Source organism: Bubalus kerabau, chromosome 6 (assembly GCF_029407905.1).
Source record: "Bubalus kerabau isolate K-KA32 ecotype Philippines breed swamp buffalo chromosome 6, PCC_UOA_SB_1v2, whole genome shotgun sequence".
NCBI lineage: Eukaryota > Metazoa > Chordata > Mammalia > Artiodactyla > Bovidae > Bubalus > Bubalus kerabau.
Genome location: NC_073629.1, coordinates 44,747,870 through 44,766,647, shown reverse-complemented (window position 1 = coordinate 44,766,647; position 18,778 = coordinate 44,747,870). Strand labels below are relative to the sequence as shown.

Here is an 18,778-nt window from a genome sequence, read left to right as displayed (position 1 = left end):
TAAATGACAAAATAGGGTATAAACAAAGTACTTTGAGGATAGCAAACTGCCTAAGGAAGCTAAGGAAGGCTTCACAGAGTTATACTCATGTTTTTAAAACATGAGAGTTTCTTAGGGTAAAGAAAGGAAGAGGGCATTCAAGCTGAAGAAACTACATATGAAAAAAGATGGACATATGATGATCAAGTCTTTGTGGAGGGTGAGGGAACAGAAGGAGTGAGAGATAATGGCCACGTTTCTAGTTTGGAAGACCGGCAGATGGTGACTTCATGAGCTGACTGAATGGATGTGTACAAGCTGAATTTAAAGATCAATAGGCAGTTGAATAGTTGGGTCTGGAACTTAAAGGAGCAATGACTGGTGGAAGATAGATTTGGAAATCACGAACATTATAGGTGGAAATACCATTATAGTTATGGGAATATATAAAATTGCCAGGTCCTAAGAATAAAGGTCTGACACTGTTTCCACTGTTAACCCATCTATTTGCCATGAAATGATGGGACCGGATGTCATGATCTTAGTTTTCTGAATGTTGAGCTTTAACCCAACTCTTTCACTCTCCTCTTTCACTTTCATCAAGAGGCTTTTCAGTTCCTCTTCACTTTCTGCCATAAGGGTGGTGTCATCTGCATATCTGAGGTTATTGACATTTCTCCAGGCAATCTTGATTCCAGCTTGTGCTTCATCCAGCCCAGCGTTTCTCATGATGTACTCTGCATAGAAGTTAAATAAGCAGGGTGACAATATATAGCCTTGATGTACTCCTTTCCCAATTTTGAACCAGTCTGTTGTTCCATGTCCAGTTCTAACTGTTGCTTCCTGACCTGCATATAGGTTTCTCAAGAAGCAGGTCAGGTGGTCTGATATTCCCATCTCTTGAAGAATTTTCCACAGTTTAGTGTGATCCACATAGTCAAAGGCTTTGGCATAGTCAAGAAAGCAAAAATAGATGTTTTTCTGGAACTTTCTTGCTTTTTCCATGATCCAGCAGATGTTGGCAATTTGATTTCTGGTTCCTCTGCCTTTTCTAAAAACCAGCTTGAACATCTGGAAGTTCACAGTTCACATATTACTGAAGCCTTGCTTGGAGAATTTTGAGCATTATTTTACTAGCGTGTGAGATGCGTGCAATTGTGTGGTAGTTTGAGCATTCTTTGGCATTGCATTTCTTTGGAATGAAAACTGACCTTTTCCAGTCCTGTGGCCACTGCTGAGTCTTCCAAATTTCCAAACTAAGATCATGGCATCTGGTCCCATCACTTTATGGGAAATAGATGGGGAAACAGTGGTTGACTTTATTATTTTGGGCTCCAAAATCACTGCAGATAGTGATTACAGCCATGAAATTAAAAGATGCTTACTCCTTGGAAGGAAAGTTATGGCCAACCTAGATAGCACATTCAAAAGCAGAGACATTACTTTGCCAACAAAGGTCCATCTAGTCAAGGCTATGGTTTTTCCAGTGGTCATGTATGGATGTGACAGTTGGACTGTGAAGAAAGCTGAGCACTGAAGAATTGATGCTTTTGAACTGTGGTGTTGGAAAAGACTCTTGAGAGTTCCTTGGACTTCAAGGAGATCCAACCAGTCCATTCTAAAGGAGATCGGTCCTGGATGTTCATTGGAAGGACTGATGCTGAAGCTGAAACTCCAATACTTTGGCCACCTCATGCGAAGAGTTGACTCATTGGAAAAGACTGTGATGCTGGGAGGGACTGGGGGCAAGAGGAGAAGGGGACGACAGAGGATGAGATGGCTGGATGGCATCACCGACTCGATGGACATGAGTTTGAGTGAACTCCAGGAGTTGGTGATGGACAGGGAGGCCTGGCGTGCTGTGATTCATGGGGTTGCAAGGAGTCAGACACGACTGAGCGACTGAACTGAACTGAACTGAAGAATAAAAGGAGCCAGGAAATCACCAATATGCAAGTAGCATGCAGAGGAAAAGGCCATAATGAAAGAAACTAAGAGGATCTACAGAGAAATAAAAATTAACTGCCTGTTGGAGCAGTTCTAAATCTTGTGATCTTGGAATACTTGTGAAAAGGATTAATAAAAAAAAGCTTATAAAAACAGGAAACATATTAAAGTGAGCAATGATTTATTTTTTTCATTTTTATATACTAGTGGCATAGTCAGGACTGTCACTTCAGATCTCATACTTCCTACTCATACTTTCTTCAGTGAAGGAGAAAGCCATCGAATGAAAATGTGTGCCAGGAACTGTGCATAAGCCTGGGTTGTCCTGGGAGTGTTCTTTGGCAACAAGTGTTAAAGAATAAGACTGAGAACTGTCACTCTCCAGTTCATGCACTGTCTGTATATGTCTGATTTTCATGGTGTCTTAGAGTCCCAAGGGTTTGGACTCGAATCTCAGTTCTTCTGCTATTTGGCCAATTTTGTAGCCATTCAGAAGCCTGATTCTTCATCTATACAATGAGGATAATAACTATTTGCCTCATATCATAACAAGGACTCAAACAACTATATTTATTAAGCCGAGTTCTGGGCACTGAATTCTGAACAATGTAGGTAGAGGTTATAGCTGTGAAAAGAAGAGAAGTGAAAAGCAAAGGAAAAATGGAAAGATATACCCATTTGAATGCAGAGTTCCAAAGAAGAGCAAGGAGAGATAAGAAAGCCTTACTCAATGATTGATGCAAAGAAATAGAGGAAAACAATAGAATGGGAAAGACTAGAGATCTCTTCAAGAAAATCAGAGATACCAAGGGAATATTTCATGCAAAGATGGGCTCCATAAAGGACAGAAATGGTATGGACCTAACAAGCAGAAGATATTAAGAAGAGGTGGCAAGAATACACAGAAGAACTGTGCAAAAAAGATCTTTACGACCCATATAATCACAATGGTGTGATCACTCACCTAGAGCCAGACATCCTGGAATGTGAAGTCAAGTGGGCTTTAGGAAGCATCACTATGAACAAAGCTAATGGAGGTGATGGAATTCCAGTTGAGCTACTTCAAATCCTAAAAGATGATGGTGTAAAAGTGCTACACTCAATATGCCAGCAAATTTGGAAAACTCAGCAGTGGCCACAGGACTGGAAAAGGTCAGTTTTCATTCCAATCCCAAAGAAAGGGAAAGGGAAGTCGCTCAGTCGTGTCCGACTCTTCGCGACCCCATGGACTGTAGCCTACCAGGCTCCTCCGTCCATGGGATTTTCCAGGCAAGAGTACTGGAGTGGGGTGCCATCACCTTCTCCGAATCCCAAAGAAAGGCAATGCAAAATAATGCTCAAACTACTGCACTTATCTCACACGCTAGTAAAGTAATGCTCAAAATTCTCCAAGCCAGGCTTCAGCAATACGTGAACTGTGAACTTCCAGATGTTCAAGCTAGAAAAGGCAGAGGAACCAGAGATCAAATTGCCAACATCTGCTGGATCATGGAAAAAGCAAGAGAGTTTCAGAAAAACATCTACTTCTGCTTTATTGACTATGCCAAAGCCTTTGACTGTGTGAATCACAATAAACTGTGGAAAATTCTTCAAGAGATGGGAATATCAGACCACCTGACCTGCTTCTTGAGAAACCTATATGCAGGTCAGGAAGCAACAGTTAGAACTGGACATGGAACAACAGACTGGTTCAAAATTGGGAAAGGAGTACATCAAGGCTATATATTGTCACCCTGCTTATTTAACTTCTATGCAGAGTACATCATGAGAAACGCTGGGCTGGATGAAGCACAAGCTGGAATCAAGATTGCCTGGAGAATGTCAATAACCTCAGATATGCAGATGACACCACCCTTATGGCAGAAAATGAAGAAGAACTAAAGAGCCTCTTGATGAAAGTGAAAGAGGAAAGTGAAAGAGTTGGGTTAAAGCTCAACATTCAGAAAACTAAGATCATGGCATCCGGTCCCATCATTTCATGGCAAATAGATGGGGAAACAGTGGAAACAGTGGCAGACTTCATTTTGGGGGGCTCCAAAATCTGATCTGATCTGAAAATTACTTCAGATGGTGACTGCAGCCATGAAAATAAAAGACGCTTGCTCCTTGGAAGAAAAGTTATGACCAACCTAGACAGCATATTAAAAAGCAGAGACATTACTTTGCTAACAAAGGTCCGTCTAGTCAAGGCTATAGTTTTTCCAGTAGTCATGTATGGATGTGAGAATAGGTCTATAAAGAAAGCTGAGTGCTGAAGAATTGATGCTTTTGAACTGTGTTGTTGGAGAAGACTCTTGAGAGTCCCTTGATCAGCAAGGAGATCCAACCAGTCCATCCTAAAGGAAATCAGTTCTGAGTGTTCATTGGAAGGACTGATGCTGAAGCTGAAACTTCAATACTTTGGCCACCTGATGGGAAAAACTGACTCATTAGAGAAGACCCTGATGGTGGAAAAGATTGAAGGCAGGAGGAGAAGGGGACAACAGAGGATGAGATGGTTGGATGGCATCACTGACTCATTGGACATGAGTTTGAGTAAACTCTAGGAGTTGGTGATGGACACGGTAGCCTGGAGTGCTGCAGTCCATGGGGTCGCTAAGAGTCAGACACTACTGAGCAACTGAACTGAACTGAACTGATGTACAGTCTGGTGGAAGATGGTCCTAGATGTATGAATTTAAATACAATTATTAATGGAACATGAGATAGAGATTGTTTACCCTGAAAACTTTTGTAGTGAGAACATAGATAGGTATTATTTAGAAGAAGATTTTAGCCAGGAATTGAAATACTTGGAGAGGGAGAAGACTGACTTTATTCTGTTCCTGTTTACACTCTGCCCTGAAATTATTAATTTATCCATTTTAAGCCTATGCCCTTGTTCATTGTTAGGCACTCTACAAAATATCACATCTGTGGAATTCCTTTGGTTTGGTCTGAAAATTAGACAGTGGCTCCCTTCTGTTGAGCTTAACACGCAAATAGTTATCTGCTTCTTGCTCTTATCTCTAAACTAAGCATCTCAAAAACTGATAATTCAGCAGGTATTAGATCTTCTGCATGTCAAAAGGTTAAAAAATTCTGAATCTGATCTTTAGCCTTTATCAGATTTTTATCCCCAAAATCTAAAAAAAAAAAAAAAAAAAATTTTGATCACCTGAGTGTGAAGACAAGATTAAATAAAATTCAGCTTAAGTTTAGTGTAATAATACTGAGCTTATCAAATATTACTTTCAAAACTGAAGATCAGGTTTTAGGTGGAAAAAAACTTAGAACCCAATATAGGGACAGTTTCTGCCCTCTTTTCCCAGAACACTCTGTAAAATGCTGTGCACACAGTGCTGAGCTCCGTGTCAGCTGCGAGGATGTGTGTCTCTGACCTCAATACAAAACCTATGTCATATTTTATGAATGATTTGTTGTTCTGCATTTCCACATGCAGGTATGATTGAATGGTATGATTTCAATCGTACCATCATGAGGTATGACTGAAAATGGAAGGGAAAGTACATCAGTTAAGCCATCTGAGGTGTCACTCAACAAGCAGTTCATAAATCCAGGAAAATGAATTGCTTTGAAAAAACAGAAGATGGTTGATTCACGTTGTTGCATGGCAGACACCAACACAACATTGTAAAGCAATTTCCATCTAATTGAAAAATAAATTTTAAAAAGAAAAACAGAAGAATGCCCTTATTTTCTCATTGTCTGACTTCTCTTCTCAATACAGAGGATAAGATTGTCCAAAACATCTGGTGGGATGGAGAAAGGAGAGAAAACCCAACTAATAATGAAAAATAATGGACTTTATAGTTCTGAAGAGTTAGTTCAGTGGCTGATGATATAACTTACAATTATTTCCTGAGTAACTGTACTTTTAGTTTTGGTTGTTTGTGTCAGTGGGGTATAGCGAACACATCTTTATGTGCCTCACTACATCCTCCAATGCAAACTCTCAGTAACCATGTCATCTGGTGCCTGATGTTTATTGTTTCTCCCGACACTAGGGTCTGTATGCTGTGGGGAATTTTCTGCCTAGCGAAGAGAGTGTGTTTCAGCACAGAGAAGCCCTCAGGTCTCTGACAGACCTCAATCAAGACCCCAGCCGAGTTTTAGCTGCTAAAAATGGTAGCAGCACTGACGGAATTGCTCACACTGAAGGCATCCTGAACCGAAACCATAGAGATGCTAGCTCCTTGACCAACCTCAAAAGGGCAAATGCAGATGTAGAAATCATCACTCCACGGAGCCCCATGGGGAAGGAGAACATGGTTACCTTCAGCAATACCTTGCCTAGAGCCAACACCCCATCCGTGGAAGACCCTGTGAGAAGAAACGCCAGCATTCATGCCTCGATGGATTCTGCTAGATCCAAGCAGCTCCTCACCCAGTGGAAGAACAAGAATGAAAGCCGCAAGCTGTCTCTGCAGGTTATAGAGACCGAGCCGGGACAGTCACCACCCAGATCCATTGAAATGAGATCAAGCTCGGAGCCGTCCAGGGTGGGGGTCAATGGAGACCACCACGCTCCCAGCAGCAATCAGTACCTCAAGATCCAGCCTGGCACCGTCCCTGGGTGTAATAATAGCATGCCTGGGGGACCAAGAGTGTCCATTCAGTCCCGCCCCGGGTCCTCACAGCTAGTACACATCCCTGAAGAGACGCAGGAAAACATAAGCACCTCCCCCAAAAGCAGCTCTGCTCGGGCCAAGTGGCTGAAAGCTGCAGAGAAGACCGTGGCTTGTAACAGAAGCAACAGCCAGCCTCGCATCATGCAAGTCATAGCCATGTCTAAGCAGCAGGGTGTCCTCCAAAGCAGCCCCAAGAACACTGAAGGCAGCACGGTCTCCTGCACCGGCTCCATCCGCTACAAAACCCTGACAGACCACGAACCCAGTGGGATCGTGAGGGTTGAGGCCCACCCGGAGAACAACAGGCCCATCATACAGATCCCGTCCACCGAAGGCGAAGGCAGTGGCTCCTGGAAATGGAAAGCCCCTGAAAAGGGCAGCCTTCGCCAAACGTACGAGCTCAACGATCTCAACAGGGACTCAGAAAGCTGTGAGTCCCTGAAAGACAGTTTTGGTTCCGGAGATCGAAAGAGAAGCAACATTGACAACAGTGAGCATCACCACCACGGAATCACCACCATCCGTGTCACCCCGGTAGAGGGCAGCGAAATCGGTTCAGAGACTCTGTCCGTTTCTTCCTCCCGCGACTCCACCCTGCGGAGAAAGGGCAACATCATTTTAATCCCTGAAAGGAGCAACAGCCCCGAAAACACAAGGAATATCTTCTACAAGGGAACCTCCCCAACACGGGCTTATAAGGATTGAGTCATTCAAATCACTTGAGTCACCCCAAGAGACAAAGTGTTGATTCTACCAGTGCTCTGTTCCAGCAAATCGGGAACCTTCTCACCAAACTCGAGTATCCACCATCAGCCCGCGACTCACTGACTCTCGAGAACTATTCCACCCAAGCTTGTAGACTTCACATCAAGGGAAGGGAAAAGCACAATGCAAGAACCTAACTCATGTGATAATGTGAAGACTCTTCCTAAGACCTACCTTCAAACGCAAAACGTTTGCAGAGGGCAATATCAAAAGAAAGTGGTTTCCTTCAGTGTATACTATTGTACTTCCTGAATGTGCCAACTTTAGGGTTTTCTTTATAATTAGCTGTGGGAATCCAGAACACACGTATTCCCTGCAGCAGAGGCCATGCAGTATTATATATTCATTTTGCAGAATCTGCACCAAAAGCTCAATATGGGTGGTGCTGATTATTATAGTACATATATGGTGTAAACTCTCAATTTCTATTTAGCTGTGAAATAGTGGTGTGCAATTCCTTGTCAAAGAAATGCTACTGTTATTAAGAAGATGTTGGCTTCTTTGTGTTAGAATAGGACACCCTGTGGCTTCTCTGTAGTGGCTCTGTCACAGTCAAAAAATGAAAAGGTTTTGTGCATTTCTTCAAAAGTTTGCTTTCTTCAACAACAAAAATTTATAAGGATATTTTCAGTGAAAGGGAATAACCAGTACTTTTCTGCATAGCTTTTTGCTGTTTACTGTTTATTTCAAGTTACTGCTAATGAAAAATCTGTTTTTAGTGAGTAAATTTGCATAATTAAAAATACTATTTTAGAGTTTTTTGAAATTGATGTGATCATATTTTGCATTTTATGGCTTCTCCTTTATTTATTGATTTAAAATTTTATGTTATAGATATGTTCTATTTTTAATGCAGAAATAACAGTTGATATTCCTTGAGCAAAATATACTGCTGTGAATTTATAAACAAGAAATATGAACCAAAACTTGACATTGTGGGTTACTCTGCCAGCAGTGTTGATCATATGTTAACCTTAGATGTTTCCAGCCAGCTGGCTTAAACTTCTAACTTAAGTAATCCAAAATTTTCATTTTGTTCCAGATTATTAACATTTTTTGATATCCTGATAACCAGTTAGAGTCACAGTGGTTGGGTTTTGCCATCTTCTCTAAAATATTTTGTTATTTATATACTAACAGGATGACTCTGAAAAAAAAAAATGACAATTGATAAGTAAAAATATCTCACAGTGTACATTAAGAATGTATTTCTTCAAAATAGATAGGCACAGTTTTTGTGCTCAACATACAAATAACAGTTTTTGCTACCTATCTTGAATGAAGCCTTCAACTTAAATCAATGGAAACCAATATTGTCAATAAGAAGAAAGTAAAAGCAAAACATTTTGAGGTGTTTTTCCAACTTAAAATTTTAAGTATGAAGAAATATTTGGTTCTTGTAATTTCGCATTTAACCTTTTTACACCATTTCCTAAGACTTCTGATGTACATCTCATGATTGCCACGGGGACAAAAGGTAACAACAATGCTGGTTAATCTTATCTCAGTTCAATTTTCACTGAGAGCAGAAGTAGTTGTTCAGAGATGAGTAAGTACCACATTCTTAATCAACTTCTCCTGGAAAAGGACAGAGCTTTCTAGAGTAACCAACCTCCTACGGCATTAGGGATTTAGCTGAAACCATCAGAATTGAAAACTCTGGCAATAAAATAGATTCAACTATATCCCTTCTAGCAATTTCCTTCTCAGAGAGGGGAGTGGGAGTAAAATGTTGCCTTCCCCACTTCTCACCACCACCACCATTATGACACTCCTACTGGCTTTTGCCAGTTTATAGAGAGAAAGGTGGATTGGTTTTAGTGCTCTGAAGAAAAAAAAAAAAGCTGCAGCATTTCAGGTGCAGTATGATATTTGCTAATCTTTCCTATTTCTTAACAAAAGATTTTAAAGTACTTCTCTAGTCATTGAAGTTTTTTTTTTTTCCTTTACATGAATATTGATATATTCTTTTTCTACTCAAAGTGCCAAAGGCTACAGTTTTTAATGACTTAAATTGTACCACATTGTTAAGGAAATATATAATGATGGTCGCTAGAACTCAGACCTCTGCATGTGTATTTGATAACACATCTTTTGTAAACAAAAGATTACAAAGAATTATTTGTTTACATTCCACTGGTACCTTAATTTAAAACAAATGAGACTAACAGGTGGTATCTCTTCTTAGTGTTCTATTTATCTTATTTGCTAATGAGAGCACTTCTTCCTTTGTTAGGCTGTGCTTTATTGATAAAACCAAGTATTGAATAAAGAGAGTTAATTATCTTTTTAAAGTAAATAAAATTATGAAGATATATATGATATATATATAAAGTATTGTGTTTAATAAAATGTTATGCAATGTTTTCCAAACTGATAAAGTTTGTAAAGTGCTATAATGTATTTTGTTAAGTACAGATCAGAGCTATTGTGTGAGTATATTGTGCTAACATCATAGAAATAAAGATTAGATTTCTTCATCAAAATTGGAGCATTTTGGTCTTTTACTTCAAACAGAGTGTGAATTGACAATACTTTATAGGAAAACAGCTGAAAAAATTAGAATGACCCAGAACTGATTATAATTAGAAGAAAGTATTGCACTAAGAAGGAAAAGCTTCTCAAACTATGACTTAATGTTTCCTTATCGTTTAGAATTTTGGTTTTATGCTTATTAAAGAAGTTCTTTTAAATTTATTTAGACCTAGATTTTTCACATATCAATGTTACAGAGTATTGAAAAAGAAAATAGGAAAGAATCATTTGTGTAAGTACCCCTTATACTATGATTGGATAAGTAACCCTGATCGTAATACATTTCTCATGAGGTATCAGGTGAGTGGTTTCTGGGTTATACACATAAGAAGTTATCATTAAAGCCATATCATTTATGCCTTTTACAGGTCAAGTCTTCACTTGATATCTATGGGTTATTTCATATTCAAATTGAATATGGAAATTCATTATTCAGAAAGTAATTTAATTAAAATAATTGAAGGAAATCAAAAGGAATTGAAATGGTTTAATCTAAAAGGGAAATGTGGCCTGGAAAATGGGTAATGGTTTGTTTGTGACTGAGTGTTTCATTTTCTCTGCTTATTAAATGTCTCCTGTCTTTATTCTGTAGAAAGTTTCTACCATGCTCTAAGATCAAATGCTACAGTTTGAAGGAAATATAGATTTCAGTCATAGTACATGATATTGTAGGCTTCCTTGCTGACTCAGATGGTAAAGAATCTGCCTGCAATGTGGGAGACATGGGTTCCATCCCTGGGTTGAAAGATCCCCTGGAGGAAGGCATGGCAACCCACTCTAGTATTCTTACCTGGAGAATCCCCATGGACAGAGGAACCTAATGGGCTACAGTCCATGGGGTCGCAAAGAGTTGGACGTGACTAAGCGACTTCACTTTCACTTTTCACTTTCATGCATTGGAGAAGGAAATGGCAACCCACTCCAGTGTTCTTGCCTGGAGAATCCCAGGGACAGAGGAGCCTGGTGGACTGCCATCTATGGGGTCGCACAGAGTCAGACATGACTGAAGCGACTTAGCAGCAGCAGCAGAGTGACTAAGCACAGCACATACGATATTACAGATGAGACCCAATAATGGGAGATTCCCAGGGACAATGCTTCCTAATAGTTAAAAAGAAAGAAAAAAACAAGAAAACAAAATGTCTAGATGAATCCTCTGATACAGAAATGATTCTCATTTCACTGGCCATACAATGGTCAATAAAAGTCCCTAACTGCTAGTGTTTATTCACTATCATCAATGAGAAGGAGGGGCAAACTGAGCAAAGCTATAGTTCTGCCACCAATTCTATTTAACAAACTTATCGAGTGTTCATTTTGTCTCCTTTACTCCTTCTTCATTAAGATTTTCAGTCATAGCCTAAGAGAAAAACCTAGCTAAACTCTAGGGTTAGATTTTAAAAATAGTACAGTTGACAAGTAGGTGCATGAGTTTAAAGAAGAAAAAAAATATGAAATCATATTCATGTATAATCTCCCTTTCTCTCAATCACCTCCTGACACTTTACACCTGGCTACTAACCAGTTCTATTCCTGGGTTGGGAAGATCCCCTGGAGAAGGAAATGGCAACCATTCAGTATCCTTGACTGGAGAATTCTATGGACAGAGGAGCCTGAAGGGCTACAGTCCATGTGTTTGCAGAGTCGAACATGACTAAGTGACTAACACACACACACAAACACACACACTAACTTATAGAAAGAAAGCTAGATATTCTCTATAAGAGGAATTTTCCCCCCAACAAATTCCCATGTTGTAGTTTGTAACTTCTAGTCTGTGATATCCTTCTGAGACAAGATATGTGGTTTTGAGTATTAGGTAAACTAATTTCATTCCACCTCCAGCCCAGTCTTTCCCATTCTGCATCTAAACTAAATAATCACAGATATTTCTGGAGGTATGTGTGTTTGTATAAGTCATTCAGTTGTGCCTGACTCTCTGTGACCCCATAGACTGTAGCCCAATAGGCTCTTCTGTCAATGGGATTTCCCAGGCAAGAATACTGGAATGAGTTGCCATTTCCTTCTCCAGGGGATCTTCCCAACCCAGGAATTGAACCCCGGTCTCCTGCATTGCAGGTAGATTCTTTACCATCTGAGCCACCAGAGTATAAAAAGAGGTATTAAAAAAAATGAACTCAAAATAAGTCAAAGACTTAAATGTAAAATGTAAAACTAAAACATTTTTAGAAAAAAATATAGGAGGAAATCTTTAGGATATAGAACAAAGACTAGCTGCTAGTCCTTGGTTAGATATGTGTCTGCAAATATTTTTGTTTTCAGTCTGTAGTTTATCCATCATCCTTTGAGTAGAGTCTTTCAAAGAGCAAAGTTATTATTTTTGATGAGGTTCAATTTATCTTTTCTCCTTATGGGTTATTTTTTAAAAGTCAAATCTAGACTATATAAAAAATCCTCAAAACTCAACAGTAGAAACTTCAATAACAGTAAACAGAAGAGACTAAAAGAGAAAAACAGTAAAATAAAAATAGACAAAGACATGAACAGACATTTCAAAGAGGCTATATAGATAACAAATAAGCATGTGAATAGATGTTCAAAACTATTAGTCATTTCAGAAATACAAATTAAAATCACAATGAAATATTACTACATACCTATAAGGATGAAATTTAAAAAATTATAATACCAAACGCTAACAAGAATGTAGACAAACTGCATCACTGACACATTGCTGGTGGGAATATAAAATAGTATAACCTCTTTGCAAAACCAAATTTACATTTATATTTCCTACTCTTGGGCATTTATCCACAGAAATAAAAATTTATGTCTACAAGAAAAATGGTACCCATGAATTCATCTCAGTTTTATTAATAATAGCCCCAAACTGAAAATAATCCTGATGTCCTTCCTTGAGTGAGTTGTTAAACTGTTATACAACCATATCATGGACTACTACTCATCAATAAAAAGGAATGAACTATGATACATGCAACTGAATGAATCTCCAGGGTGCTATGCTGAATGACGGAGAAGGCAATGGCACCCCCACTCCAGTACTCTTGCCTGGAAAAATCCCATGGATGGAGGAGCCTGGTAGGCTGCAGTCCATGGGGTCGCGAATAGTCGGATACGACTGAGCGAGTTCACTTTCACTTTTCACTTTCATGCATTGGAGAAGGAAATGGCAACCCACTCCAGTGTTCTTGCCTGGAGAATCCCAGGGATGGGGGAGCCTGGTGGGCTGCCGTCTATGGGGTCGCACAGAGTCGGACACGACTGAAGTGACTTAGCAGTAGCAGCATGTTGAATGAAAAAGGCAAAAGGTTACACCTGTATGATTCCATCTCACACAACACAGATAGGAGCAGTCCATGGCTAGAGAAGTTGTTTTACCATCTTTAATATATGGCTTCCAAAATTGCTCTAGTTGACATGATTTCCCAGAAGGATTGGGGTTAGGAAGGAGGAAATCAAGGATAAGCAGCTTTGTCTTGAACAAAATGACACTGAAATTGTATCTGTCATGTATAATCCACCCAATGGGAGCAAACTGGATTATCCTGTGGCAAAAGATGCCAGAGAATGTAGTCTTTTGGTCAGAGAACTTATTACCAACTAAAAGTTTGTGTCTTCTCTAACCAGATGGAAAGGAATCAGAATGGTTTATAAATGAGAACAGTCTCTGTCATACAGCTTCAAGACTCTTCATAGTACAATGTACAGACCCTTATAAGCCACTACTTTTCCATACAAACCTATTGTGCAACAGGCTTCACTTCTACATTTGTGTGTGTATTTGGCTGTATGTCTGTGGTTTATTTTTAACTCTCCTTCCAGAAAGTCTTTGCATTCATTTTTAAATCTCTTTTGTCCTTCAAGACTAAATTTCAATCTTCCCCTGTACAACTTTAGAGCTAGAAGGGACTTCAGATATCTCACATCCTTTTAGGTATAATAGCCTAATTATCTATGTCTCAAGAAAAGTAAGACACATGAGAAGTGACTTATTCAGAGTCACACAACTGGTAAGTTCCAGGAGGGTATTGAGAGCAGGAAACAACTACCTTGTATTCATTTTGTAATTCCTACTGTTTAGCACATCACCCACCACATAGGTTAGACAATAAGAAAACATTCACAATGAATGAATGTTTGAATGAATGAATGAAATATTATGACACCACAGTTGGTACCTTTTTCAAAAAGGTTGAGTGATCTCTCTCTTTTGAGAATGTTTGTATACCTGTGTTTTTCATGACCAATGTATTCACACTTATATAATTTGCACAATTAATCACCAATTAACAAGACATTGAATATTTACTACACACTAGACTGTAACCTCCTTATATGCAGCATCTAACACAATAAATGATCAACAAATATAAGAATATTTGAAAGAGTACAGTATGTTCTACCTATTATATGTGAAAAATTCATGAAAATAATAGAATTTATTATATAAAGTTAAAATTATGAAGGGTCTTGGAACAGAAAGGAACAGTTGTTCATTTTATTTCTCTCTGAAGTTCCACAGTTCTCAGAAATCCCTTCACGATTTTGAAGCCAATTTATTTATATTTTTCTCTTTTTTCTTATTTGAAGCATCTTTTAAAAATGTTGACATGGTGTAAGCCAGATTTCTTGGAACAAGCTGTCTTCTCACAATAGATGTGATTTTGCAACAGTTGTTTGTTCAAATGTTCCCACCTCCACAGTAATTTCTGTAGAGGCAAGTGCCAATGAAGAATACTTATTATACTTAAGCTATTGCTAAAATGTGAAAGTCGCTCAGTCCTGTCTGACTCTTGGCAACCCCATGGACTAGTTCTCCAAACCAGAATACTGGCATGGGTAGCTTTTTCCCTTCTCCAGTGTATCTTCCCAACCCAGGAATCAAACCAGGGATCTCCTGCATTGCAGGTGGATTCTTTACCACCTGAGCTATCAGGGAAGCCCCGTGTGTTTTTCATGGCCAATGTAGTCACACTTATATAATTTGTACAATTAATCACCAATTAATAAGACATTGATATTTACTACACATTAAATTGTAAACTCTTTATATGCACCAGTACCCAGAAACCCAACAGAGAGTGAGCCAGAACTGTGTTTGAGTATCTCCTGCAGAGGTATGAGTCAGTAGTAGCCTGCCACCGGGGCAGGGGCTCTGGGTGAAACAGACCCGGGTATGGCAAAAGCCTTCTTGGAGGAGGTCACCATTAACCTCACCATAGAACTTACATAGGACTGGGGAAACAGTCTCCTGGAGAGCACAAACAAAACCTTGTATGCACCAGGACCCAGGAGAAAGGAGCAGTGGCCTTACAAAAGACTGATCCAGATTGCCCATGAGTGTCCAGGAGTCTCCAGCGGAGGCATGGGTTGGCAGTAGCCTGCTGCAGGGTCAGGGGCACTGAGTGTGGCAGTGTCTGCATGGGACCTTTTGAAGGAGGTCTCCATTATCTTCATTACCTCCACCATAGTTTGGCCTCAGGTCAAACAACAGGGAGGGAGCACACCCCCGCCCATCAACAGAAAATTGGATTAAGGATTTACAGAGCATGGCCTCACCCATCACAATAAGACCCAGTTTCTCCCTCAGTCATTCTCTCCCATCAGGAAGCTTCCATAAGCCTCTTGTTCTTCTCCATCAGAGGGCAGACAGAAGGAAAACCACAATCACAGAAAACTAACCAAACTGATCACATGGACCACAGCCTTGCCTAACTCAATGAAACTATGAGCATGCCATGTAGGGCCACCCAAATGGATGGGTCATGGTGGAGAGTTCTGACAAAATGTGGTCCACTGGAGAAAGGAATGGCTAACCACTTCAGTATTCTTCCTTTGAGAATCCATGAACAGTATGAAAAGGCAAAAAGATAGGACAATGAAAGATAAATTTCCCCAGGTCGGTAGGTGCCCAATATGCTACTGGAGATAGGTGGAGAAATAACTCCAGAAAGAATGAAGAGATGGAGCCAAAGCAAAAACAACACCCAGCTGTGGAAGTGACTGGTGATGGAAGTCAAGTCCGATGCTGTAAAGAGCAATATTGCATAGGAACCTGGAATGTTAGATCCATGAATCAAGGCAAATTGGAAGTGTTCAAACAGGAGATGACAGGAGTGAAGATTGACATTTTAGGAATCAGCAAGCTAAAATGGACTGCAATGGGTGAATTTAACTCAGATGACCATTATATCTACTACTGTGGGCAAGAATCCCTTAGACAAAATGGAGTAGCCATCATAGTAAACAAGAGTCTGAAATTCACTACTTGGATGCAATCTCAAAAACAACAGAATGATCTCTGTTCATTTCCAAGGCATATCATTCAATATCACAGTAATCCAAGTCTATGCCCCGACTAGTAAGGCTGAAGAAGCTGAACTTGAATGGTTCTGTGAAGACCTACAAGACCTTCTAGAACTAACACCCAAAAAAGATGTCCTTTTCATTATAGGGGACTGTAACGCAAAAGTAGGAAGTCAGGAGATACCTGGAGTAATAGGCAAATTTGGCCTTGGGGTACAAAACGAAGCAGGTCAAGGGCAAACAGAGTTTTGCCAAGAGAAAGCACTGGTAATAGCAAACACACTCTTCCAACAACCTGTAAGAGAAGACTTTACACAGGGACATCACCAGATGGTCAGTACTGAAATCAGATTGATTATATTCTTTGCAGCCAAAGACAGAAAAGCTTTATACAGTCAGCAAAAACAAGACTGGGAGTTGACTGTGGCTCAGATCATGAACTCCTTATTGCCAAATTCAGCCTTAAATTGAAGAAAGTAGGGAAAACCACTAGACCATACACATATGACCTAAATCATATCCCTTACAATTATACAGTGGAAGTGACAAATAGATTCAAGGGATTAGATCTGATAGACAGAGTGCCTGAAGAACTATGGACGGAAGTTCGTGACATTGTATAGGAGGCAGTGACCAATACCACCTCGAAGAAAAAGAAATGCAAAAAGGCAAAATGGTTGTCTGAGGAGGCCTTACAAATAGCTGAGAAAATAAGAGAAGTGAAAGTCAAAGGAGAAAAGGAAAGATATACCCATCTGAATGCAGAGTTCCAAAGACTAGCAAGGAGAGATAAGAAAGCCTTCTTCAGTGACTGATGCAAAGAAATAGAGGAAAACAATAAAATGGGAAAGACTAGAGATCTCTTCAAGAAAATTAGAGATACAAAGGGAACGTTTCATGCAAAGATGGGCTCGATAAAGGACAGAAATGGTATGGACCTAACAGAAGCAGAAGGTATTAAGAAAAGGTAGCAAGAATACACAGAAGAACTATACAAAAAAGATTTTCATGACTCAGATAACCACGATGGTGTGATCACTCACCTAGAGCCAGCCATCCTGGAATGTGAAGTCAAGTGGGCCTTAGGAAACATCACTATGAACAAAGCTAGTGGAGGTGATGGAATTCCAGTTGAGCTATTTCAAATCCTGAAAGATGATGCTGTGAAAGGGCTGCACTCAATATGCCAGCAAATTTGGAAAACTCAGCAGTGGCCACAGGACTGGAAAAGGTCGGTTTTCATTCTAATGCCAAAGAAAGGTAAATGCCAAAGAATGTTCAAACTACCACACAATTGCACTCATCTCACACTCTATCAAAGTAATGCTTAAAATTCTCCTAGGCAGGCTTCAACAGTATGTGAACTGAGTACTTCCAGATGTTCAAGCTGGATTTAGAAAAGGCCGAGGAACCAGAGATCAAATTGCCAACATTTGCTGGAGCATCAACAAAGCTAGAGAGTTCCAGAAAAACATCTACTTCTGCATTATTCACTATGCCAAAGCCTTTGACTGTGTGCATCACAACAAACTGTGAAGAATTCTTCAAGAGATGAGAATACCAGATCACCTGTCCTGCCTCCTGAGAAACCTGTATGCACGTCAAGAAGCAACAGTTAGAACTGGACATGGAACAACAGACTGGTTCCAAATTGGGAAAGGAGTCCATCAAGGCTGTATGTTGTCACTCTACTTTTTTAACTAATATGCAGAGTACAACATGAGAAATGCCAGGTTGGATGAAGCACGAGCTGGAATCAAGATTGCCAGAAGAAATATCACTAACCTCAGATATGCAGATGACATCACCCTTATGGCAGAAAGCGAGGAAGAGCTAAAGAGCCTCTTGATGAAAGTCAAAGAGGAGAGTGAAAAAGCTGGCTTAAAACTCAACATTCAGAAAGCGAAGACCATCTGGTCCCATCACTTCATGGGAAATAGATAGGGAAACAATGGAAACAGTGATAGACCTTATTTTTGCAGGCTCTAAAATCACTGCAGATGGTGACTGAAGCCATGAAATTAAAAGACGCTTGTTCCTTGGAAGACAAGTTATGACCAACCTAGACAGCTTATTAAAAAACAGAGACATTACTTTGCCAAAAAAGGTCCATCTAGTCAAAGCTATGGTTTTTCCAGTAGTCATGAATGGATGTGAGAGTTGGACTATCAAGAAAGCTGAGCACCAAAGAATTGATCCTTTTGAACTGTGGTGCTGGAAAAATCTCTTGAGAGTTCCTTGGACTCCAAGGAGGTCCAACTGTTCTCCCTAAAGGAAATCAGTCCTGGGTGTTCATTGGAAGAACTGACGCTGAAGCTTAAACTCCAATACCTTGGCCACCTGATGCAAAAAACTGACTCACTGGAAAAGACCCTGATGTTGGGAAAGATTGAAGGCAGGAGAAAAAGGGGATGACAGAGGATGAGATGGTTGGATGACATCACTGACTCTATAGACATGAGTTTGAGTAAGCTCCAGGAGTTGGTGATGGACAGGAAGGCCCGGTGTGCTACTGTCCATGGGGTCTCAAAAGTTGGACACAACTGAGAAACTGAACTGAACTGATCACTAAAAAAATAGCAAGCACTGCATAGTCAGCATTCAAGTTTATTTTTCAAATTCAAAATTAGTTA

At 39.8% G+C, this 18,778-nt stretch overlaps 1 protein-coding gene across 2 annotated transcripts in view; it reads left to right on the top strand.

The window, feature by feature from the left end:
- The window catches only part of PLPPR4 (phospholipid phosphatase related 4), a 53,177-nt gene extending 45,915 nt beyond the window's left edge, over window positions 1-7,262 (top strand). For both annotated transcript variants that reach the window (XM_055586895.1, XM_055586894.1), the window contains one exon: window positions 5,934-7,262. In XM_055586895.1, coding sequence (XP_055442870.1) covers window positions 5,934-7,262 — 1,329 coding nt within the window. The remainder of the gene's footprint in view (window positions 1-5,933) is intronic.
- The last annotated feature ends 11,516 nt before the right edge of the window (window positions 7,263-18,778 follow it).